At 38.1% G+C, this 24,064-nt stretch overlaps 2 protein-coding genes across 5 annotated transcripts in view; one reads left to right on the forward strand and one right to left on the reverse strand.

Annotated features, from left to right (window-relative positions):
• On the forward strand, positions 1 to 9,121 carry ERI2 (ERI1 exoribonuclease family member 2; the record flags this gene model as incomplete). Of its 3 annotated transcripts, none has more annotated exons than XM_084641557.1 (9): positions 1 to 101; positions 927 to 1,004; positions 1,084 to 1,167; positions 1,777 to 1,904; positions 2,106 to 2,262; positions 3,574 to 3,674; positions 4,386 to 4,467; positions 5,095 to 5,183; positions 5,398 to 9,121. In XM_084641557.1, 8 exons carry the CDS (start codon positions 968 to 970, stop codon positions 6,745 to 6,747), a joined length of 2,028 nt encoding a protein of 675 aa, XP_084497683.1. In that variant the 3' UTR covers positions 6,748 to 9,121. The 3 variants fall into 3 exon arrangements, with proteins under 3 accessions (XP_084497683.1, XP_084497684.1, XP_084497682.1); XM_084641556.1 differs by having other exon boundaries at positions 16 to 101; positions 927 to 997; XM_084641558.1 differs by lacking the exon at positions 1,084 to 1,167.
• Positions 5,177 to 24,064, reverse strand: part of LOC311527505 (acyl-coenzyme A synthetase ACSM3, mitochondrial-like) — a 24,599-nt gene continuing 5,711 nt past the window's right edge. For both annotated transcript variants that reach the window (XM_084641560.1, XM_084641559.1), the window contains exons 4-15: positions 23,165 to 23,372; positions 21,772 to 21,915; positions 20,711 to 20,867; positions 18,290 to 18,369; positions 16,696 to 16,819; positions 15,744 to 15,824; positions 14,541 to 14,642; positions 12,257 to 12,384; positions 12,034 to 12,133; positions 11,363 to 11,482; positions 9,146 to 9,216; positions 5,177 to 5,253 (exon numbers count right to left, since the gene is read on the reverse strand). In XM_084641560.1, the coding sequence (XP_084497686.1) occupies positions 5,220 to 5,253; positions 9,146 to 9,216; positions 11,363 to 11,482; positions 12,034 to 12,133; positions 12,257 to 12,384; positions 14,541 to 14,642; positions 15,744 to 15,824; positions 16,696 to 16,819; positions 18,290 to 18,369; positions 20,711 to 20,867; positions 21,772 to 21,915; positions 23,165 to 23,372 (1,349 nt within the window). In that variant the 3' untranslated portion in view covers positions 5,177 to 5,219. The remainder of the gene's footprint in view (positions 5,254 to 9,145; positions 9,217 to 11,362; positions 11,483 to 12,033; positions 12,134 to 12,256; positions 12,385 to 14,540; positions 14,643 to 15,743; positions 15,825 to 16,695; positions 16,820 to 18,289; positions 18,370 to 20,710; positions 20,868 to 21,771; positions 21,916 to 23,164; positions 23,373 to 24,064) is intronic.

Here is a 24,064-nt window from a genome sequence, read left to right on the forward strand (position 1 = left end):
GGAGGGAGGTTTGAAATGGCCGGAAGCGCCGAGCGGCCGGGGCGGGCGCCTCCTTCCCGTCGGGTGCTGAGGGCGGCGATGGCGACCAAGCAGCTGGCCCGGTGCGGACCATGCCCCAGGCTGCATTGCGGGAGGGGGGAGGTGGACAGAGAAGGGGGGGGGGCGAGGAAGGCGGGGGGAGGAATGGAGCGTGTGTTGGAGGGGGCGGAGATGGGGGCAGGGCGGCTGGAGCAATGTGTATGCTGGGGGAGCTGAGAGCCATTGAACCAAACTGCAAACCCTGTATGTGATAGAAACCACTTCAAGCACCCCAAGCACCTGTGTGTGAAGGGAAATTAGGGGGACTGTGTGTGGAAGGGTGGGGGACAGGTGAGGGGAAGGAGAGGGGTCCACTTAATTGAGCCTGATTTTTAAACACTTCTGTTTGAGAAACTTATTATGACTCGTGCCATGGGTTGAATGGGTCAAATTGTTCCCTAGGCCGATTAGACTGTAAATGAATAAGGTACATTCATCACTGTGACGGGCTGAGTGTGAAGAAATAAATGTAGGAACAATATACAATCAAGATTACAATGGAAGTGCATTCTCGAGACTGCCCCTAAAGATTCTTGAGATGCAGCCAACCTAGAGATGAATTGATGCTGCCATTATAGTCAGTTTTTGTGTTTTTAGTTTGCAAATATACCCAGAAGCTTAAGTAAATGGGTGCACGTTTTTGTTTCTCAAACACATACGTTTTAGTGTACCTTGACGGAGAGAAACCCCAAGGAGATCAGCCCTTAAAAGAAAAACTCTGTACTCCAGTGTGATTAGAGATTCCATCCCCACCAACTGATGGATAGTTCATCAGTTGAAACAGTTCATCTTGTACGTTATTGGGTTCAATTGTAATAGCTAATTTATTCATGATTCTCTTTGTTAAGGCAACTTGGATTAATTAGAAAAAGTTCCATAACTTCCTCAAATGGCAAGAATCACACTAGAATCAAGTCAAGTAAGTGGTATGTTTCCTTCTTAATGTAAATATTTTAATCTTATAAACAGTGATACAGATTTACAAGGTGCTTTTATGTGTTGCAGGGCAGCTGTTTGACTATTTAATTATTATTGACTTTGAGTCTACTTGTTGGAAAGATGGTAAATATCATTACAGCCAGGAAATAAGTAAGTGGAAATGTAGTAATGTCTGATAGCAGTTGCAACTAAAAAAAGTTTGGCTTATTTAATTCAAAGTAAAATAGGAATAATTTAAGTGCAGAATTTTTCTTTTAAAAGGAAAACAGGAAAGAAGTGTCATTATTCACTTATTAAACTGTCAGAAACTGTATATCCAAACTATCAGTCTTTTGCAACTTGAAATATAGATTATTAAATGTCATGCTATATCATGTAATACTATATATATAGACAGTTTCATTAAAATTAGATCGGGCCATCAACTACACTGATATTAGTTTGCAAATTAAATAATTTAATCTTGTGTTTCTATATGTAAGTGTTCTTTGATATAGTTTAATTTAACACTCTGCTAGAATGCACTTTGTTTGCTCTGAAATAACATTCATGCTCTGATATATTGAATTAAGTATTATTCAGAATTGTATATTTTATGACACATAGGAAATGGAGAAATTTTCCCTTAATATAAAATCTCTGTCTGGGCGCACATTTTGCCTTATGTATGGTATTTATGTTTGCTTAACAGTCATTTAATTTAAATCCTAATATAAAGCAACTTGAATCATTTATACAAATAACTTTTTTTTAATCTAGTTGAATTTCCAGCAGTTTTGTTAAACACTTCAACTGGAGAGATTGAATCTGAATTCCACATGTACGTCCAGCCTCAGGAACATCCAATTCTTTCTGAATTTTGTACTGAACTAACTGGCATAAAGCAGGTAAAGTCTTTGTACGTACTGTACATTACAGGAGACTTATAATTTAGTTAAGAATTTTTAGGATCTTAATTTTGGAAACAGTTCTGTTTACAGCTGTTAAAAGATATTTTTTCTGACAGTCTAAAAGTGCATATATTGTTTAAACATGAGATGAGCACACTAACCGATGTTTATATGTGCCTTTTGTTCTATTCTATCAAGAATCAAGTTGATGAAGGGGTTCCTCTAAACATTTGCTTATCACAATTTTCTAAGTGGATTCAAAAGATACAAAAGGAGAAGAAAATTATTTTCAATTCAGATGTTTCAAACCATTCTGTTTCTGAAGCAAAATCAAGTACCTTTGTTACTTGGTCAGGTAAAGAAAAGTTTTTCTTTCTTTTAGTTTTTTTGGGGGTTTTTTTGCTCGAATTTAGTGTTCATAAAAGTGAAACAGACTCTGGCATAGTATAGGCAGCTGTAAATGCAAACTTTGTATCACAGCTCCGCAGTGTGTCACAGTCCTAACTTCAGGCCTCAGTCCTACATCATCCCTGCTGTCTCTATGCAGAGTCTCTGGGAGCATATATTTCTGATCTGTACCCCGTTGTTGTGTGTTTATGATGATAGTATATATTGGTGGGACTAGACCAAAAAATCCATTTTATTTGTGATTATTTACCTTGAGATGCTCCCCGTGTCTTTGTTGCCAGGCTCTGAGGTTCATTCTACATTTCCTTTGCTTTATATTCACCATGGCATGTCACCATACTTCTAGGTTAAGACAATTAGCCGGGAGGTCCTTCAGAACCTATCCAAAATGATTCTTTAATCAGGTCATTGTCAAGTGACATACATCATTTGTTTTCTCTGATGCCAAATTGCAGTAATCCTAATACTTTGGACTAAAAACAAGATTAACCATTTAGTTTGTATTTCTTTCATGGGACTGCAGGACACTACTAACAGGCCAGTGTTCTGTCCTATTTACATATGATTTAAGCCAACTTTGAATCCAGTTCTTGACAGATATATTTAGTGCAGGGGTGGGCAAACTACAGCCTGGGAGCAGGGTCGGGGGCTGCTCCACACAGCTCCCGGAGGCAGTGGCATGGCCCCCCTCCGGCTCCTATGTGTAGGGGAGCCTGCACCCCAACCCCCTACCCCAACCCCCTGCTCCCACCCTCCGAACCCCTCGGTCCCAGAGCACCCTCCTACACCCCAAATTCCTCATCCCCAGCCCCAACCCAGAGCCCGCACCCCCCAGCTGAAGCCCTAACACATACACCCTGCTCCCCAGACCGGGATACCCTGAACTCCTCAGACCCCACACCCTAAACTCCTCATTTCTGGACCTACCTCAGAGCTTTCACCCCCTCTCGCACCCCAACCCCAATTTTCTGAGCATTCATGGCCCGCCATACAATTTCTATTCCTAGATGTGGCCCTCGGGCCAAAAAATTTGCTTACCCCTGATTTAGTGCCTTCAATTACTTGGCCAATCAGTTCCCCATATAAGGAAAACAAAGCATTCTGCCTACAGTGGTTATTTTATAAACAATTGTGGTTAGTTTATCTTGCTGATCTATTAAGTGTTTTTATCAAATTCTAGTTTATTCAGATTTGATCAATACACATACTCAGTAATCATGAAAATAAAGAGTGAAAAGTTTGTTGTTCTCTTGTGCAGACTGGGATCTGGGAGTTTGTTTGCAGTATGAGTGCAAAAGGAAGCAGCTGCGAAAACCTGATATTTTAAACTCCTGGATTGATCTCAGAGCAACATACAAGGTGAGAAAATCAATAGATAATATGGGTAAAAATGTTTCACCTACACCTCAAAGGATGTATCCTTCAGAACTATACACATTTTAATTCTAGAAGGCTTGATTTTCCAGACAAAACCTGGTAATAATCTGTATCGCTTGTTATACTGTCAGTAGGCCTATGAGAAATTTTCCAGCTGTTTTGACTTTCCTGCCGTCTCTTGCTCTTCCTGCTTTCTTCCCTTCCTGGTCTGTCATGCTTCCATTACTGCTTTCCCTCCTTGGCTAAAACGCAGTAAGCTTCCTCTGCTTAGACAGCACTTCTGAATCTGGCACAAGAATTGGGGTTTTCCCAGTTAGTGCATTCTAAACAGCATGACTGGTATTGTAAAAATGAATGACGATAGGATACTCTTGACTGGACTAAAATTATTTGAATAGAGTCACTTTTCATTTACCATAGCAAAATACATATTCTGTGTTTCTCAGCAAACAAGAAATATTAGGTGTTTTTTGGAATACTTTCTCTGTGTTCCATTTAAAAGGAATTTACACCACATACTACAATTTAAATGAACAGACTGATGCAATTTATAGTTGTATTCCCAATAGGCTATTCAGTTACTTCTGTCTTAGATGCAAACTGTACATATGTAACTGAAGAATTTGCCAGGGTAAGGCAGCAACAGGGAATTGGTTTATAAAGTATAACATTTTAGAATTTTTTTTTTCTTAGCTCTTCTACACTAGAAAGCCAAAAGGGCTAAATGGTGCTTTACAGGATCTGGGGATAGAATTTGCTGGACGGGAACATTCTGGTGAGTACAACATGACAGTTCTTGTTAGAAAATTGCTTCATGAAGCTAATCAAAATACAGCAATTATAATGCTAATTATTTCCATGCTATGTAATGTTCGGCATTACAAAAAAATTTGAATAAGAGGAACTGGATGATTCAGGACACTGGGTTTTTGATTTCTAAGATCTGATTCTGCAAAGTCTCCAGGCACAGAACTCTCACTGAAGTCCATCACAGTGCTTTGTGTAGAGGACTTGCAAGATTGGGCTCTAAGTTACTAGTGCAAAAAAGGACCAAAAGTTGGTGCCATGTGGTAGCTGTTAATTCACATCACAAAAACTATTAGCATTGTTTGATGATCATGATAAATGGCTCAGTAGAGAGAGCCCCAGAGTTTTGAAGAATCATGGAAGTTTCCACCCACACAGATTGTAATTTTCATAGTGTGATGTAGAGGAGCTTGAACTGCCACAGCCTATCCTGTACCTGTACTGTGAATTAATATTTTTCAGTGTTGTATGTATCCCTTTTAAAAAGCACTAAATTCTCTTAACTCTCCCCTAAGTAAGTCATTAGGCCACTTATAATTACTATTGACAGTAGTATATTAAAATTACAAAGAGTTTATGATAATGTCTTCTGAAGGGTTGGATGATTCTCGGAATACTGCCCGTCTTGCTTGGAGAATGATCTGTGATGGATGTCTGATGAAAATTACTAAATCTTTGGATAAGGTTAGTGACTTCTTCATATCTTCCTTTCTTCTTGCCTCAAGTCCCAGAATGCAGACAAAAAGTGAGTTCACTGAAAAAACAAAACAAACACTTTTAAACTTGAATTTGAGTTAAAGCATCTTTAGCAGACTCTCTCATTTGTCTCATACATTGATTTCTAAAACCTGTTGACACCCAATTTTCAAAATCTTGGATTTGCTTATGGAATCCCTAGGTACATCCGAAGAAGAATTCAGTGTCCAGATCTTTGAATGTGAACCCCATTGAAGAGAATCCATTGGGAAGTAATGATGGTGCTGAAACTTCAGATAAAGATAGAATTTGCAATAGCAGCTGTCTAGCTGAGACTGAACACAGTAAAATTGATAAAATGGTTATAAAGTCCAATGTAAAGGGAAAAGACCAGCAAGAGTCCAGTTCTACAAGTTCCTCTGCAAATGTCCATGTTGGGTCTAGAAGCAGTACAAAGATTGATGAATGTGGTCAAACCCAAAGCTGCTTACCTCCACCTATTGGCAGACTTCCTGTTCCCTTTGGACAGCTACAGGCTTCTCATTGTAATTTACTGACGGGCATCCAGAATGGATTAAATAACGGACATCTTATTTCTACTTCCAAGTACAGCTCTTCAGTACTTGGTTCAGGGCTAGTGCTTGTCTCCACTACTATTTCCTCTGTTAATATCTCTAATGTAGATGTAAGTACTAGTTCTGACTGTTTATCTATGTTGGCTGATTGGGAAGATGTAGCTTTAATACCAGAATCACAGCATGAAGAAAATACAGACTCTGTGAAGCTTAAAGATGACCCAAATACAGAGACTTCATCAGTCCTTGGAGAAGTGATGGTTCTGAAAGAACCAGCTGTGATGAATTCAGACTTTGAACGTTTGGGGCAATTGGAGGCTTCTAAGTCTATTGTGTACAAAAGTCCTAATACTACTATCTATGATGTAGGAATAGCCCAAAGGCAAGCTTTAAATTGTTCTGCTTTTAAGTTACCATCTGTGAAGGTAAATGCTACTTTATCAAGTACAGTGTTAACTGGAAATCATTCCACCCCTTTCCCTCAGACTCCTAAAAGGAAACCATCTAGTCCAAAAACTTTACCTCCATCAAAAAAACATTCATTCACTGTACATGAAGATGAAGCTGCATCTTCTGATCAGCCCCTATCTTTGAGAAATTCAAGTTCATACAAAGTTCCTACTGTTCTCTTAAACTCCACAGTCAGCCTGAACCAATCTTTAAAAGCTGTGAAAAGTGACAAACTGACTCCACCCTTATGTAACTGTGGTCGAAGGGCTAAAAGACTAAATGTGTCCAGTGCTGGTCCAAATCATGGCAAAGTATTCTATAGCTGTCCTGCTGGAAAACATGAAAGGAAGAAGAGAGGCTGTGGATATTTCAAGTGGGAGCATGTACTTCTAAAGGAAAAATCCACAAACACTATTTCTACTCTTTCCACTACTGCAGCTGGTTTAACATCTCCTAGAATAAACTCAGATTTTTCAGGAAATTCTCACAGGAAATATCTGGGTCTCAGACCTACTATGAGAACTTGAATGTTAATTAATTTTTTGTCCAACTCTTAACATATGCTAAGTGGTCACTGATACTACGAAAAAAGATAAATAAATGATGCCACAGATTTCAATTTTATGAGGATTGGGCATAAGTGACATTGCTGGGCTTACTTCAGATCAAAATAGAACTAGTGAAGCATAAGTGGAGACAGTCAGACATTAATAACTTGAGAAAATTTGAGGAGGTGAGCGTGACTAACATGGAAGTATAAGCAGCTGGTATCCCAAGTTTTAATATTTTTATTCTCTTATCAGGTATTTTAGATTTTTTTTACCAGCCCAATCCTTAAATATCAGTGTTAGTGATACAAATTTTGTTTGTGACTACCTTTTTCTAAAAATACACCTCTATATAACTAACTCTTTACAATGTATGCGTATGTCTTTAACACTTTCTGTCTAAGAAATGATACTTGAAGCAGTAATTATGCTTTTAAAATGATTTTATACAGTCTTTATTACTGAAATGAAATAAAGATAAATGTAAATTCCTGTGACATTTTGAGTATATAAACTTAAAAGTACCATAGCAAAAATGTTAACCCTTCAATTGATGTAACATTTATTTTTCTATCAGTCTATCTCTATTCTCACACCATGCTCATTACCACAGTATATGGGACAGTCAAATGTTGTGTCAAGGCAGATATTTATATACCTGTACTTCATTTAATAACAGAGACTACCTTGTAAATCCACCCACTTTCACTAAATGAATACTTATATTCCAGGATAATCATAAGTGAAAACTCAATTTTGGGAAAATTTTCCTACCCTAAAAGGGAATTTTAGGGAAAATATTTTTACATATCCGTTCCAACCACTGCTTGCTGTGAACATAAATATGAATGCTGAGAAGCAAAAGCATAAGTCATTGACTTGAAAATGTATACGTAAGCCCTAGATTACCAATTTACCAGGGTTAGGGGTACATTAAAAATCTATGATAGAAAGAGAAATGGTTGTAGTAGAAAGGATTAACCAAAAATCATCCTAGAGCTGTGAACCAGGAGTATGCAAGCAGTGAGTAGAGATGCTCATTGAATGTGTATTATTTAAAACTAACAGATACAGAAAACTGCTTATGCAGGTTAATTTTCTTTACAACATTTTTCATTTATAAATATATTAACACTTAAACTGAGGAAAGCCTTGCACCACACTTGATTGCCCACAACACAGGAGGAACTGAAAGCAAGCAAGTACACTCCAATTTGTTTGCTCCAGGAGCTTGGACGTGAACGCTGTTGAATAACTAAGCTGGAAGAGCATCTTGGATATTGAAATGCACAAGAACACATGAACTTTGCTATTAAATTCTTATATCCAACCACTACTACAGTAGTAATTTTTAAACAGGAGTAGGGTTTATTTGGGCCAGGCATGCAGTCATGGATCCTGGTTCATCCTGTCAGAACTTAACAACATGTTTAGTGACCTGGTCTTGAAATGTGGACTATCTTGAATAGCAAGTTTCAGTGTTTAATAAACACTTTGAGTTGGACGATGCCATAGAAATAAAAAGTGGTGTTTTTGTTTTTGCATGTTTATTCCTCAGCGTGCTTTTCTAGTTAATAGCTAGTTCATAGTAATGCTAAGGTTTGACTTTTGGAAACAGATGGGTTTGGGGCTTACTACTATGTAAACTGTTCTTTCCTGTGTGTTTTTATAACTAGACAATTGGAGTTAGTTAAAAAAACTTGTTTTGTTATTCTATGACAGGGTAGGCAACCTATGGCACACGTGCTGATTTTCAGTGGCACTCACACTGCCCATGTCCCAGCCATTGGTCCGGGGGGCTCCGCTGCTGGCCTGGGGTTCCATCCGCCAGCCCCACTCAGCCCTCTGCCAGTGCCGGCCACTGGTCTAGGGGGCTCTGCTGCTGGCCTGGGGTTCTGGCCGCTGGTCTGGGGCTCTGCAGCCGCCCCCAGCTGTGGCCCTATGTCCCTAGCCTGGGTCAGTGAGGGGTGCAGACAGGGCCAAGAAGGGACGCAGCTCAGCATGGATCTCATGGATTCTTATTACTGGTACGTGAAACCTTAAATTAGAGTGAATAAATGAAGACTCGGCACACCACTTCTGAAAGGTTGCCGACCCCTGTTCTATGACAAAGTGCTTTTAGACTTTTTATGCCTAGAACAAACAGGAAAGGAAAGCTCACCTAGGATCTAACCCTGCATTGCTTGCATAGCCAAAATTTTCAATAAAATCAGTAAAGTTTTAGTTGTGCATACAATGCACGATGATGCTCTCAATTTGTAACATATATAATAGGTCAAGAGAACAAAAAATTGCACCATATATCAGCAATATATAATATTTTTGGAAGAACAAATTATGAAAAATAAACGCTAGATAATTCTAAGCTTTTCCCCACTCCTGCTTGTGCAATTCATTTCTTCTTATCTTCCCACTGACTGTCTTTGGCAGCTGTTGAACAAACTCCACCTATTGGAAAAGAGAAGAAATTACAACTAATATAATACAGTATATAGTAGATAATCTGCTCTATGTGTGTACAATATTTGCTGTCTTGTACAGACATGGAAGACATTAAATTGATCCAGTTATGGAAAAGGAAGATTTTTCCATGGGATCTATTGTAAGGCATTTAAATGGATAAAAGTACCAGCAACGGAAAGTTTAGCAAAGGAAAAATAGATTCTTTTTGGATAAGCGATTCTTTTTGGATTATAAAAAATCTTTGACTTTATCTTTTAAAAATCTGTTGTAGGCCCATCACTATGAGAAATAAATTGATGTTCATGATGTACTGAAACTTTCGTGTCAAACTTAAAGATTCTGTTCCTCAGTTTCTCAATGTCATATTCTTTACGCTGGAAATATGTTTCTGGATGGTTCTCCACCATAGGAAAATGTATAGTTTGCATAAAATTATTATTTTGAAGAAATTCCAAAACTGGATTAACAGTTGGTAGACTTTATAGTTATAAAACATCAACCAGTTATATTTCAATGCATCTTGAAATAATGAAATAATTAGTTTATCCATTTTTCTGAAACTCTTACTATAAATGTTCCTCATTTAGTAATTTGCTCTTTGAGGGGCAACTCTTGTTCCCTGTACCCAGCCAGAATAACTAAACTTTGTGTTGGGAAGTGCTTTAGGACAGGAGCTTCTTCTAGCCACTGCAAGTCACTGAGTGTCAGTGTGGCATTCTGTAGCTTGCTTTTCTGCCTCAGTAACCTCAGCAGCTTTTCTGCCCTCCTTATCCTGAGGGTGATCTGTGTTTGGGGAGTCCATATTACGACAAATCACTCAATGCCACCACCCAGGAGTCTTTGCAAATCTGTGTGGGCTTTTAGTGTTCTGCCCTTTCCATTGCAGCAGAAATGCTAAAGGATAAGCCTTCTGCACCCTGCAGGAAAAGTAAGATTCGTTCAGTGCAAACATCAAAATACATGCATGTGGGCTAAATGGATTAGAGGATTAATATGAATGGCAAATATTCCCCCAGAGCCTATTATAGACACTCTAGAGTCTGCAGCACAGGGTTTCTCTGCACTATTTCTATACCATAGAATCAAACTTAACATTGCTATAAATTCTTTAATATAAAGTGGAGACAGGTAGAGCTATGAAATTCAACAAACATATTTGCTATTGACCTACTATTAAATGTAGCGGAGAGGACAAAGAGTGAGGATTTCTATTTAAAATATCCATTGGCCCTTACAGTAGAGCAAAAATGAAACCCTGTGAGTCTGGAGAAGACAAAAGGATAATTTTAAGAGAACCTCTTTAAGATAGGAATGCTGTCATTTTGAGGCAACACTGGAACTACAGCTCCCAAGTGAGTGTGTATTTTTTCAGGGTTCTGTGTCCTACTGCTCTCCCTTCCCCTTGTCTCCTGTGCATTTTTCTTGGTTTCTATACTACCCTCGTCACTCTGGTATATGAACATCTACAAGGGGCATATCATATGTTTGCTAAAAATACACGCTGAAAATGTGAGCTGTTAAAATAATTCTATTTACCCACGTGTCCTCTGTTAGAGTCTTATGATTAATCATGGCAGAATTTGATTTGTATTTTTTATAATTTTGATGGATCAATGCTTAGTTTTAAGCATTTTTTTCAATGTTTATCAATTTCAGTTTTCACAGGGCACAAAAGTATTGGTTTTAAGCTTTTTATTTTTATTTTTACATTTTTCACAGCTGTGGGAAATTATGGGGGGATTGGACAATAATTATTCAATGACAGTAGATGTTGAGATTCAAAAAGTTAAAGCTTTATAACTGTTAAAAACAAACTGTCAATATCACATGTCGAAATATACAAAGTAAATATCCTTAAATCAAACTCATTCTCAAGCAGCATTTTTCTTTCTTTGCTTGTCTTTAAATTTAGATTGTTTTCAATGGAAATGTTTTTTGTTTGGTTTATGTGTATGGTGAAATCAATGTTTACTGACATTTACCGATAGAAATCTAAACCTCTCAAGCCTGCTTATGATTTGTATGGTGTGTGTGTGGGGGGGTATAATAAAGCTTTTATACATGGAAGTTCTCTTATGCCAATTGTTGACTAAATGTAATTTATCTAAAATACTTATGGTTAAGCACTTACCTTTCTAGGATACTTGTAAGGGGCAGTGACCTTCTTAACATGGTCCTGTAGCTCTTTAATCAGTTTTTCTGGATCATGTGAAACATAGTCAGATGCCAAAACAACAAAGGCTTTCACTACCTTAAAAGATTAAATGTTGATGAAACAAAATGCACATAATACAGTACAAGGTCTTAATGTTTAACAAAATTCACTTGCTGACAAATTACAAAGTAACTAATTTACAGTGCAGGTTCAAAAAACTTCACCAAGTTAAGTCCAGCAGCTGCTTATATGTGTAATATGCAGGAAGTGGGGTAAATTGCAGCTATCCTTCTCTTTAATTTGCAATTTCAACCTATAGGAGCTACAAGTCCCAGTATGAAAAACTACTTCAGCAGTATGGCTGCTCAAATGAAGATATGGCATGTTGAAATGTGGGGCCTCTGTGGGCTGCACTTCCATATTCATTGTAGCGAACATCGCAGTCACTTTGCAATGCAGCGGTGGCCCCACTTCAGCCACCCCTATGTTTAGATGAACATTAAGAATTTGCTGAGGGCTTTGCTGTGAATGGAATGTTTCAACAATTGTTTGGAGTAGCCAGCTGCCTTGGGATTCTGTTTAAGGCTTTTTTAAAATACATATTTCTATAAAAAATCCAAGCACATAAGATATCTTAAGTCCTTTACCTCTCCTCTGATGGGATCTGGGCTGCTGACAACAGCTGATTCTACTACTGCTGGGTGCTCTATCAGTGCACTTTCGACTTCAAATGGTCCAATACGATATCTTTAAAATGAAGAACAGTCTTTTATTGTTATACATTTATTAGTTAGTGAAGTGCCAACTGTGTGTTGGCATCATCTGCATTATTTGAGTCCTAACGTAATGAATGCACATGTAAATTGTTACCCAGCAGAATTGATGACATCATCAGCTCTTCCAACAAACCAGAAGTATCCATCTTCATCTACAATCCCCCTGTCCCCAGTGACATAGAAATTCCCTTGTAACGTTGAGTCAGTTCTCTCTGGATCATCCTAGTAAACATTAAATTGTATTTGACAGACATTAACCTTCCTGCAAATAAAAAATTATACTCTAATGTATGCAAGAAACTGATCTCATTTCATTCCAGCATTTAATTTATATTACAACATAATTTAGCATGCAAAAATTCAGCCTTGCTGAGTAGTCCATATCATAGTGATATGTATTAAAATACCAGCAGGTATGAACAACGTGACTGGAAAACATTTTTTTCAAACATTGTTCATATTCATAATTGTGGATTGACTACAAAGCCCATAATGCATGAAATAAACACAGCAAAACTCAACAGATGTGGAGAATATATAATTGTTGGGGTTATGTCTTTAACTAGGTTTTAGACTTGTGTTTTTAATCATAATGAACTACTCAAAATATGCATCTTGGCCCACCATATTAGGAACCTTTGAAGATTATGGGCTGAGATGTCTATGTTATGTAGTATTAAGTTTATTTGGGGGAAGATTTCCTAGCTCTTGTTTTCCTTTTTGTCTCTGCTCCTCCCTGCCTCCTCACCCCCACAGTTGTCAAAAAAAGATGTGTTTTGGGTTGACCAATCCTGACTAATAAAGGGGATGTATGTAGTTCCCTCTACAGCTAACTAAACTGACTCCTGGATTGGCTGGAGGGGATAATTAAACATTGATATTTCCTCCCCCTCCCTCATTGCACTGTTGGGATGGCCTGGTCACAGCTGGTTTTAATAAATGAAAAGACTTGTTAGCTTTAATTTAGTCTGCAACAGTAGTAAAGAGGAAGTACATGTACATTGCTTCTTATCTAGTATTACTTTCCTTTCAACCATATAATGTATCATATTCATTTTTTCCAGAGAGCGGGCCCTGTTAGTGTGACAGCCTTCACCTTTGCAGCACCTGCCATCTGTAACAGCCTTTCCATAGCTTTTCACTTCAGTGAAAATCTGGTCTGAAAACAAATCTCCCTTGCCAATTCATCTTAGTTTCCCTCTTGTAGCCTGACCCAAAGTTGGGTATATGTAATTGTAACTTGAGGATTAACAGGTTTTTGTCCCAAGATCAGGACCAGTAATTATTATATAATTTGGGAACCCCGATGTACCCAGGTGCAACACTTACACCAAAGGAACTTTTTATATATATTTACAAATATATAGTTTATTAATAATTTAGCAAAGTTATATTCACACAAACTTAACAAGGCAAATAGAGATAATACAGAAAGTATATTTGGATGGCCACACTTATACCCTGGAATGTTAACCATTATTTTTTTATTACCGTTATTGTTTTTATTTTCCCCGGTGGTCATTATTTTGCCCCTCCCGCCCCCCGAGGTTTACATTTTTTCAGCCTATTTGCTGCCCCTGGGATGTTACTTTTATAGTAGGTTATGCTGACGCTGCCATGACCAATGCATAGTTAATAAAGGTTTTTATTTGTATTTTCTCCCCTTAAGGTGTCCGTTTTTTATAGGTTGGTATATGTATAATGTTCCCCTGTTAGCATGCACATCTATTTGCTGTCATGGCACCTTTGTGGTCGGAGGTTCTGTCTGGAACCTTTCGGATGCTGGTGTCAGCTATGTTCTGTGGGTGGCTAATGTCAGTATTTTGAACAAAATTCCCCCTCTGGCATACTACTTTCAGTTCCCTATAACTTATAAGTTACTTAAGTTTATTTATACCAACGGTTATAGGCCTCAAGCCTCACACTATCTACTAAAGCCAAATCTTACAAAATAAAAGCCTGTAGGTTCCTTGCATTACTACTAAATATAATAAAGCAGAATAACAAAGCAATAAATATAATGCAGGTAGGCTGGCCCACTGGGCTACACTCTTTTGCTGCTACTTATCCCTGTAGTTGTAGTATTTAGCTTTATAAACTTGTGGGGTATAGTCTGTACTAAAGAGACTTTGCAGACACTTAGATTGTAAACTCCTTGAGGCGGGGATCAACATTCTGTGATGTCACACATCAACATTATGTGTTAGTATGGCACCTGTGCATAATGGGGATGGAATCTCTAGGTGTTACCACAATACAAATATTAATGTCTAGTTTCAGTTGCTGAATAGTAATTGAATTTTATAATTTTTGGTTTATATATATGTATATATAAGGAATTTAACACGTGTGCAATTTAAGTTTGTGTAGTTCCTTACTATATATCGAGTGAAAAGACAAAAAGGTCTTGTAGGTCTTGCTTTGATGGCGATATCTCCTTCTTCTCCAGGAGGCAGAACATTGCCGTGTTCATCTATAATCTAAACCCCAACAAAATACACAATGGTGTTATCTTGGTGTTTAATTTAAGGCATAATTTTCATTAAACTAATAAAATCTGCATGTTTATTTTGACATACTGAATTTAAAAAGTCAATAATAGAAGTGACTATAACCAGCAAGAGAAGCTTCCCCTCTGAAATGAAACAGAAGAATAAATTTTCATCTGAAGATTCCAAAACACTATGCAAACATTAATTAAGCTTAGTAACACCCAACTGAGCAAAAAGGAATATAGCAATTGATCAGGTGGGAAAACTGAAGTGCAGAAAGTTGCCCAACAATTTGCCTGCATTAGCAAGTCAGGAATATTCCTTTCCAACATCCTCTAACTCTTCCACTCAGACTGGTGTAAGGCAGTGGCTTTCAAACTTTCCAGACTACTGTACCCCTTTCAGGAATCTGATTTGTCTTTTGTTTACTGAAAAATTCCTTACTTTCTCATTGCTACCATATAACTATAAAATAAATCAACCGGAATATAAATGTTGTACTTACATTTCAGTGTGTAGTATATAGAGCAGTATAAACAAGTCATATGAAATTTTAGTTTGTACTGACCTTGCTAGTGCTTTTATGTAGCCTGTTGTAAAACTAGGCAAATGTCTAGATGAGTTGATGTATCCACCAGAAGACCTTTGCGTACCTCCAGGGGTGCATACCCCTAGTTGAGAACCACTGGTGTAGGGAATGTAGTGCAATCACTCAGATAACATATATATAGTTCAATGTATCATCATATGCATTTTTCTAGAGAGAGTTTCTCATTCATTGTCATATCATCCTTCTCTATGGTGTAACTATTGAATGCAGCCTGGGTTTGTTTTTGTTTTTTGTTTCCCCTACTGATTGGCTTATCTCCACCTGGTACGCAGCAAGAAATTTCACAAACTATCTAATGAAAATTTGTATAATGTAAGAGGAATCTGACTTTCTGGAGAGCTAAACTGAAAACAATTCAGCCGGGGGGGGGAATCCTCTCTTTGACTACCCTAAACTTGCTTTGAGCCTCTCTGAGGAGAAACCAAACCTTCTTACTTAGAGAAAAAGGTCCCGAGGCTTACAGATATGATGCACAATACCTTGACGTCATACGCTGGAGACGGCATTCCCATTGAACCTGGTTTAATTTTCATTCCCTTGAAAGTTCCACAAACCAGCACCTACACCAAAAGGTTGTTAAAAGTAAACTGTACAATCTCATGTATTCAGTTTTTAATTTATATTTAAGATACTCAACTAGTCTGGCAAACAAAGTTACAATATATAGCAACCTCTCTGAGAAACAACAGTGAATGCTTCATTATAATCATACATTCACCTAGTAAACTTCTAGAAACCAAATTCTGCCCTCAGAATTGTGCTTATAGCTCCAATTGAAGGGAATGTGAGTTGTAAATGTAAATCTTTTCCCATCCGAAGCCCACTGAAGTGGGAGTTCTTCTACTGACTTAAATGGGTTTCAGAGTAGCAGCCGTGTTAGTCTGTATTCTCAAAAAGAAAAGGAGTACTTGTGGCACCTTAGAGACTAACAAAGTTATTTGAGCATAAGCTTTCGTGAGCTACAGCTCACTTCATCGGATGCATTCAGTGGAAAATACAGTGGGGAGATTTATATACATAGAGAACATGAAACAATGGGTGTTACCATACACACTGTAACCAGAGTGATCACTTAAGGTTCAGTGTGTATGGTAACACCCATTGTTTCATGTTCTCTGTATCTAAATCTCCCCACTGTATTTTCCACTGAATGTATCCGATTAAGTGAGCTGTAGCTCACGAAAGCTTATGCTCAAATAGATTTGTTAGTCTCTAAGTGCCACAAGTACTCCTTTTCTTTTTGACTTAAATGGGCTGATAAAGGCCTTAGTGTTCTGGGTGACTTATTAAAATTAGATTTTTCCATCATCATTTATTATTACAATTGATTTTTCCCTATGAAAGATGACATGACTATATTATTTTTTCAAACTTATTTTCTTAGCAGTCTGAATGGAATTTACATCTGTTTTTTAAAGCATCTGACTATACCGTTTCTGTCTGGCCATAACCTTCATAGATATCCAGGCCGGTTTGCTTTTTCCACTGCTCCATCACTTCTGGGTTGATTGGCTCCCCTGCACTCACACAGTGCTGCAGGCTCTTGAATTTATAGCTTTGTATGAAAGAGTAAAAGGCTGATCAGATTTTAAAAGGGGTTAAAACTGCCACAGTAAGGAAATACATATAAAAGGCAGATTAGATTCTCTCTCTCTTATTTTAGTAGAAATGTGTCAAAAGGAGTTGATTCTGCAGAGGAATTGAGAGTGGGGTGAAAATAATCAGATCTTAAATGACATGAGTTGCTGAGTTGGCTTATGCCGTGAAGCGTGAAGGTTTATATCCTTCCAGAACTCTTCTTTTTTTTTCTGTGTGTGTGTGTTTTAAATCCTCACTACTGTAGCTGTGGAGCCTCTCATATCCATAGCAATATAAAGTCTTTTTTTCATCTCATGGCCTCAATGATATCTTGTGGCAATGAGTTCCACAGGCTAATTGTTCACTGCATGAAAAGTAGTTCCTGTTGTTAGTTTTAATGGTCCAGTCCTGCAAGTGACACCACATGAGCAGACTCCTGTATCTATGCAGAGCCACACTGACTTCACTGGAGCTCTGTGTACGCAGACCCCTGTATCCATACACAGCTCTTCTCAAGTCAGTAGGGCTCCATGTAGGTGCAGGATCTGGGTGGAATCACTTACATGATCAGAATCTCAGTTTGCTGCCGATACATCCGATGAAGTGAGCTGTAGCTCATGAAAGCTTATGCTCAAATAAATTGGTTAGTCTCTAAGGTGCCACAAGTACTCCTTTTCTTTTTTAGAATTGGCTAATTTACCTTTTGTCCATTCACTATTGTATACTTTTATCATGTCTCCTTTCTACAGACTATACATAAAATATTTACTGAGCCCAGTTCAAACTGAAGATAAATTTGGCACATTGTGAAAGCATGTATGTAAAACTGCATGTTCTGTATTTTACAAGATGTTAAAGGTAAAATAGTCTTTCTTAGTCTAAGCTTTCAATAGGATTTTAAAATACAGAAGAGTCTTGCCATTCAGCCCTAATGATATTATCAAAGGCTTATTCATGCCATAGTAGCATTATCATAATCACCAATTCTTATACATTTCAGTCAAACCGATTTGATACAAACATACCCTTGTAGTTATTGTATTCCAGGAACACCAGTAATGGGGGAAAATGTTTTGATTGCCCTACCAAAGTGGTCTTCCTGTAAACTCAGACTATAAGCTTAAGATCTGATTATAAAAGTATATTTCCAATACGAAAACTCAAAAGTACTGTCAGTGCTCCTAAACTGCTTTTCAAAGTCTTATTCCATTTCACTGTAACTTGCTAAATTTGTAGGAGTTATTTTATCCCCATGGCTCATACCATGGTACTCTGACTTTATTTCTAATACGTAAAATACAAGACATCGAGAAATACACAGCAAAATTTATTTTCTGTTGTACCATTGTAAACTTGAGTAACTTAACCAAACTAAAAGCAGAATTTGGCTACTGTTTTGGTAAAATATGATGATCTAATATGATAAAATATTCTGATCGTTGTTTACCTGGTCAGATTATGCTGCACAAGCATTCGATAAGCAGTTGGAGCAGAACAGAAGGTTGTGATGGGAAATTTGGATAGAGTCTAAAGAATGTAAAATAAAAACTGTCGAAATGTTGCAACCAAAAATAACAGTGCTTCCCACAGTTATTTGACTCCCAAGGAAACCTAACTGTAAGATATTTATGTATTTACTAATGTAATAGCTGCAACCAATTTATGAAACACATGAACATAATGTTGACAAACCTTGAAAACACAGCTAGTGTTGAAGTCATAAATACTTTTTCATCTTTAAATAGCTTTTTCGTAAAAATTGAAAATTATTTTATAGTTAGCGTCACATTCCAAGCGTCCTGTCACAGAAGGGTTTGCATTCTTAAAGCATTTCCTTACCGTTACAGCTCTTATTACTCAGAAAACAATTGGAACCAGAAGTATCATCTGTAAAACATTTCCCAAATATGGATACTAGCTAGTGTTTTCCAGCCATCAGAGTAACAAAAGGATATGCAATGTTAAGGACGCTACATTAGAAGTATAGCTTCAATAAGGAGACCGTAGTAGTAGGGATGTGGAATATCCCACGTGAAGTGAATGATGCTTGGCTGTTTCTCATAGCATCCAAAGTTGTATGTGCAGGATATTATAAAATATAATACCAATGCCAATTTATAAGGTTAAAAAACTCAGTTTTGTATCATCTCCACTCTTCAGTGTTGAAATATTTACAGTTCATGATTGAAATGCCATACAAGATGCTCATGTATCCACTACTGTTGTTCACTGTGTAATAGTAAAACTGCAGAGGATCCAAAAGTGCTTTACAAACTATGGTTTCAGTCCTGCAAATGCTTGTGTGTGTAAGCTTCACTTTATGACGAACAGTAAATATTTGCAGAATCTTGCACTGTAACTAGGGCTTTTGTTTTGGGGGAGTATTTATTTCATTTTTCAGGGTTTATTTTTAGCAATTTTTGAGTTTTCTGTAGATATTCAAAAATCAGGGTTTTGGCGGCTTTCTCTTTGTATATATTGTAATGAGTAATGTATATTATATACATTACTCAGTGTTAGAGCCCCATATTTTTTCAAATGCAAAATAACAAAATTTTAAAAAACAGCATATTGTACTTACTCCTGTGACTTCTGTCCATGGGGCTGGGCCTAGCTCCCTGCTTTGGGCATTGCAACCTGGAGCACGGGGTCACAGCACCACTCAGGTGCTGCCCATTTGCCCTTCCAATATGACAGTGGGGAGACAGGCCAAATTTGAGTGAGTGGTATTCTGACCTGGCATGTGGGATTGCAGCACTCCTCTCTCAAATTTGGCTGGCAGTCTCCCTGTCATGACGGAGGGGTGTCTGAGCCAAACCTGAGTGGCGCTGTAACCCTCTGTGCACGAGCTTGCAATGCACAGAGCAGGGAGCTGGGCCCAGGCCTGTGGGAGAAAGGCTCCTACTGCAGGGTGAGTGCAGGGTGAGTTCTCTCTGCAACACCGCTCACGGCCTCCCACCCCCTCAGGGAAATATCTGAGACCCCCAGGACCTCCCATCCCAGAGGGAGGATCCAGCCCCCCACCCCTCCCAGGACTCCCACAATAAAACAAAAGAAAAGAAAATTCCCTCCCAAAAAATAAAATGAAAAATTATAAAAATTAAAAAGAATGTCATGGGCTCTGCTCAGTATAGCGGTATAGACCGCAATGAGTAATCTGTTTGTAATGTTCCCTAATGCACTTTAACATAGTACTGTTTCAAACGGCACTACTTTAACATGCACTAAGAAACCTTTAGTGTGCACCGGCAGGGGCTATACAGACCAATTCATCATAGAATCATAGAACTGGAAGGGACCATGAGAGGTCATCTAGTCCGGTCCCCTGCACTCAAGGCACGACTAAGTATTATCTAGACAATCCCTAACAGGTGTTTGCACAATACATAAGCGTGCTTTAGAAATCACATCCCCATAGTCCACATGACTGTTCCATATAGACAAGCCCTTAGATACAAGTAAGCATTTCCAGGGTTTTTCTGGTGTTTACTGGATAAACACCGATATCTTCTTATTTTTTTGTTTTTTAAATCGGGGGTGTTTTATCTGTGTTTATTGGTGAAAACCTCAAATCAGAAGCTCTCACTATAATGTCTGCTCAGCAAAGCACTTACGCACATGCTGACATTTGATGCCAATGTGATTCAAGCTCCTAATTGAAGGTAAACAGGTGCTTAAGCAATTTGTTGAATCAGGACCTATATAAATATATATCACTACTAAAATGTGGTTGGTGACCTCTTCGGTGAAGGGCTGTAGCCAAGAAGCATGCTGTCTGCTGTACAGTGGGAGAGGTGAACATCTGGGCAAGAGCAGCAAGGGAGGAAAACCATGCTATTACGAAAATGCCATTGTTCTCGTAACTTACATCTAGGACAGTGGTTGGGTCAAAACGTGGCATGCTGTGTATAAACACACATGCCCCCTGAATCCATGGTGCAAAAATGCTACTCCAAGCTGACTTTGCCCAGCCTGTGTCTGATGTATTCCAGAGTACGTCGGAGGAGGTTAAATCCAGCCAGTACCTGGTAAAGAAAAATCTGTGAACAATTCTTTTAAACAGAATAAATATAAAAATATCAGCAAAAATATTACTGGGACAAACAGTGACTGTCTTGTCTTAATTGAGATTTGTGAACAGCTGAAACCCCCAACAAGAGTTAGCCACCAAACATGCCCACTGTGTCATTATTATAGATTAGCTTTGCATTTTTTTCATTAAAATATTGTACCAGTACAAAGGCTTATGATGTCTCAAAACAGAGCATCTTGAATTCATATTTGTGAATTTGTAGGGGATTTTGTTTAGTTTGTTTTTCAGGGGGTAAGAGTTTCTCATTTTATTTCACATTTATTTGGTGTTCTCTTATCTATGATTACTTGCCAGTCATAGTGGAATGTACTACAGTATCAATGTTATTTTCCCAAGGTAAAATATTCCACGAATCAGTACAGGCTTTGCAAAGTTCTGAGCTTTCATAAAGTTATTTTGTTTTTGTGGGAGATATTCAGTGCATTTCTCATACACGCTGATAAACCCATGACTTTATAAACCTTACGAAACCACAAACTTTCTCTTTTTATAAAGGTCCTTACAGATGCTTTATAAATCACCTGATCTTCTTTGAAGATCCATTAGGAGAGGTTGGTTTCCTTCTTAATAGATAGTGTTGGATTTTTTTTTTTAAGATAAGTAAAGCGACTACATACCAGTGCTCTGATTCAATCTACCATAACTGGCTAGTGGAATTACTCAAATTAATTCTTGTCTCCTGGAACAATAATCTTGTCATGAATTAAATGAAACTTTGATATTTTCTAAGCTATTGAAACAGAAAGATATTAGTGAAGTGCTATGCTTCCTTCACTTCTGCCGTGTGACGCTTTTGAAGAAATACCCACGTGGTTTAAAGCAGTTATGATCCATACCTTCCATTTACAGTCTGTCCAATGCCATAACTACTGTGGGAATGTTCAGTCATTTTTGGGGACCCTGTTGTTCCACTGGTAAAAAATATGGTCATTGGATCTTGATTCCTCGTGGTCACACAGTTGTGATCAGCATTAGCGTTTCTTTAAAAAATACAAGATGGTGAATAAAGTAAGCAAAAAAATATAACGTATGGATCCCAGATGATGTTCAAATAAAACAAAAACTGCAGAGTTACAAGAGATGGTGCTTATCTGCACTGAAGGAAGTAGCTTTTCCCCAGATTTATCTTTAGAGAAGTGGGACTATATATCAAGGAGAATGCACAGAACTTGGCTGCATATTAACAGGTCAGATGGCATGAGATCTGGCATAAAAAAAAAAACTGCAAACTTTACATTTCAGTTTTCCCCTTTTTTTCTTTCTCTCACCATCTGCATTTAAAAATTTCACATTAAAAGAAAATCTTGTGATAATAATCAACTGAAAGGGATGTCTACATTTGGAATTAGGGGTGCGATTCCCAGCTCTATGCACTAAAAATAGAATTTTAGGCTAGCTGCCCTGAGTATGTGCCTAAGGTTTCTGATAGGCACTTATTTGGGATAGCCAGTCCATTTTACCACTCGTGCCTCAGTGGCTATGTTCTATTTTTAGCACGCTAGCTTGATGAAAGCTAACGCGATTATGTGTCCTCAAACTGGGGATCACACCCCTACCCTCAGAGCTCAGCAGTGCACCCCTGCCGTATGCCAAGGAAATAAGTGGGAGAGTACTTGGCTCCACCCACCCACAATACCAGTAAGCACAGCTGAGCTGGGGCAGTGAGATATACCAGGGAAAGCGTTAGCCTAATTATGAAGAACTGAGTGTGAGCTTTTGATCAGTTTGTCCACACCATTGTGAACTGGGACCATGGAATCAATGTTGTTATTTGAACACAGCATTTCCTAAGCTTTTAATAGCTGAGCCCCACCCTCTTAAGAAAATAAAACCAATCACGTCCCCATTTTAGCCCCACTATATTAGCAGGTCAGCATGGGGGAAACTAGGATTACCAATGTTCTGTGCCAACAATCCCCAGCTAGTCCCTTGCATCTTCCATGGGGGGTGTTCCACCCCTGGGAAAATGCTGCCTGAACATGTATTTTATGGTTAAATACTAGTTCGTACACACTAAATACAAACAAAACGGGCACTGGCCTGTTTCTTGTTCCAGCCAGTCAATAGAATTACATGCTCATTGGTATTTTTTTCCAATGTTCATTTCTCCCCCTTCTAAAGAGATGAATATGTTTCACCATATTCAGTGTTAACACTTATTATTAACAAACTAGCCGCCAGGCTTTTCTTTCACGTTACTGCAGCACTTTCACAGTGGCAGCTACTCACGTAAATAGGTCTTTAAAGTTCAGCCATCCTTCCAGGTGGTCCTCTGACACAATTAGCTTGAATTTCAAAGACTGGCATTTGGACACAATGCAATCTATAGCTGGTGCCAAAACATGATCAGTGATAATACACTTTGCCTTTGATGTTTGTACTCTATGAAGAATATCTTTTGCTGTCAACTGTGTTGTCCCAGGAATAAGGACAGTTCCTAAAGGAAGAGCCAAGTTTAAAATTTAATAATAGGATTGTACAAATCTATGAACTAAATTCTTCCCACCTCACTCTTAATAATAGATCCACGAGCTTCAGAAGTTATGTCTGTGAGTAAGTGAATAGGATTTGGCCCTGTGTTTGTACATATATTGCTTTTACACCGACTGAATTATAAATTAGGATCAATATAAATTAGCAAGTACTATCACACAAAATGTCTTTAGCATGGTGGGATAAGAGAAGCCAGTAATAGAAAGATTTCCCTCATGTGGAAGTGATATACTTGTAAGAATGATGGGTTGAATATTTATTAATAAGAGTCAATGGGTTAATGTCTCTTAGGAGTTTGATAGCTTCACCTTCTTCCTTCAAATGGTCTCTTCCTTCCATTCCCACCCTTCATCATGTATCTCATGTGTTTTACTATGGGAGCCAATTAGCAACATAGAGAAAACTTCAAGCCCTATGTAAAAGACACTATTCTACAAGCAGCCTGTGTCTATATGCACATATATAGAGATACAGATTATTAGCTATATGATTGGTTGTACTAGAGAGGGAGGATGGACTTGTGGATAACGGTCTGGACTTGGACTCAGGAGATCCGAGTCTAAGGGCTTGTCTACACTTACTGGGGATCGACGAATGGCTCCTGGACGCCACTGGATTGAGAAGATCCTGTCAACA

The sequence above is a fragment of the Lepidochelys olivacea genome (assembly GCF_965140295.1).
Source record: "Lepidochelys olivacea isolate rLepOli2 genome assembly, chromosome: 10".
NCBI classification, from domain to species: domain Eukaryota; kingdom Metazoa; phylum Chordata; order Testudines; family Cheloniidae; genus Lepidochelys; species Lepidochelys olivacea.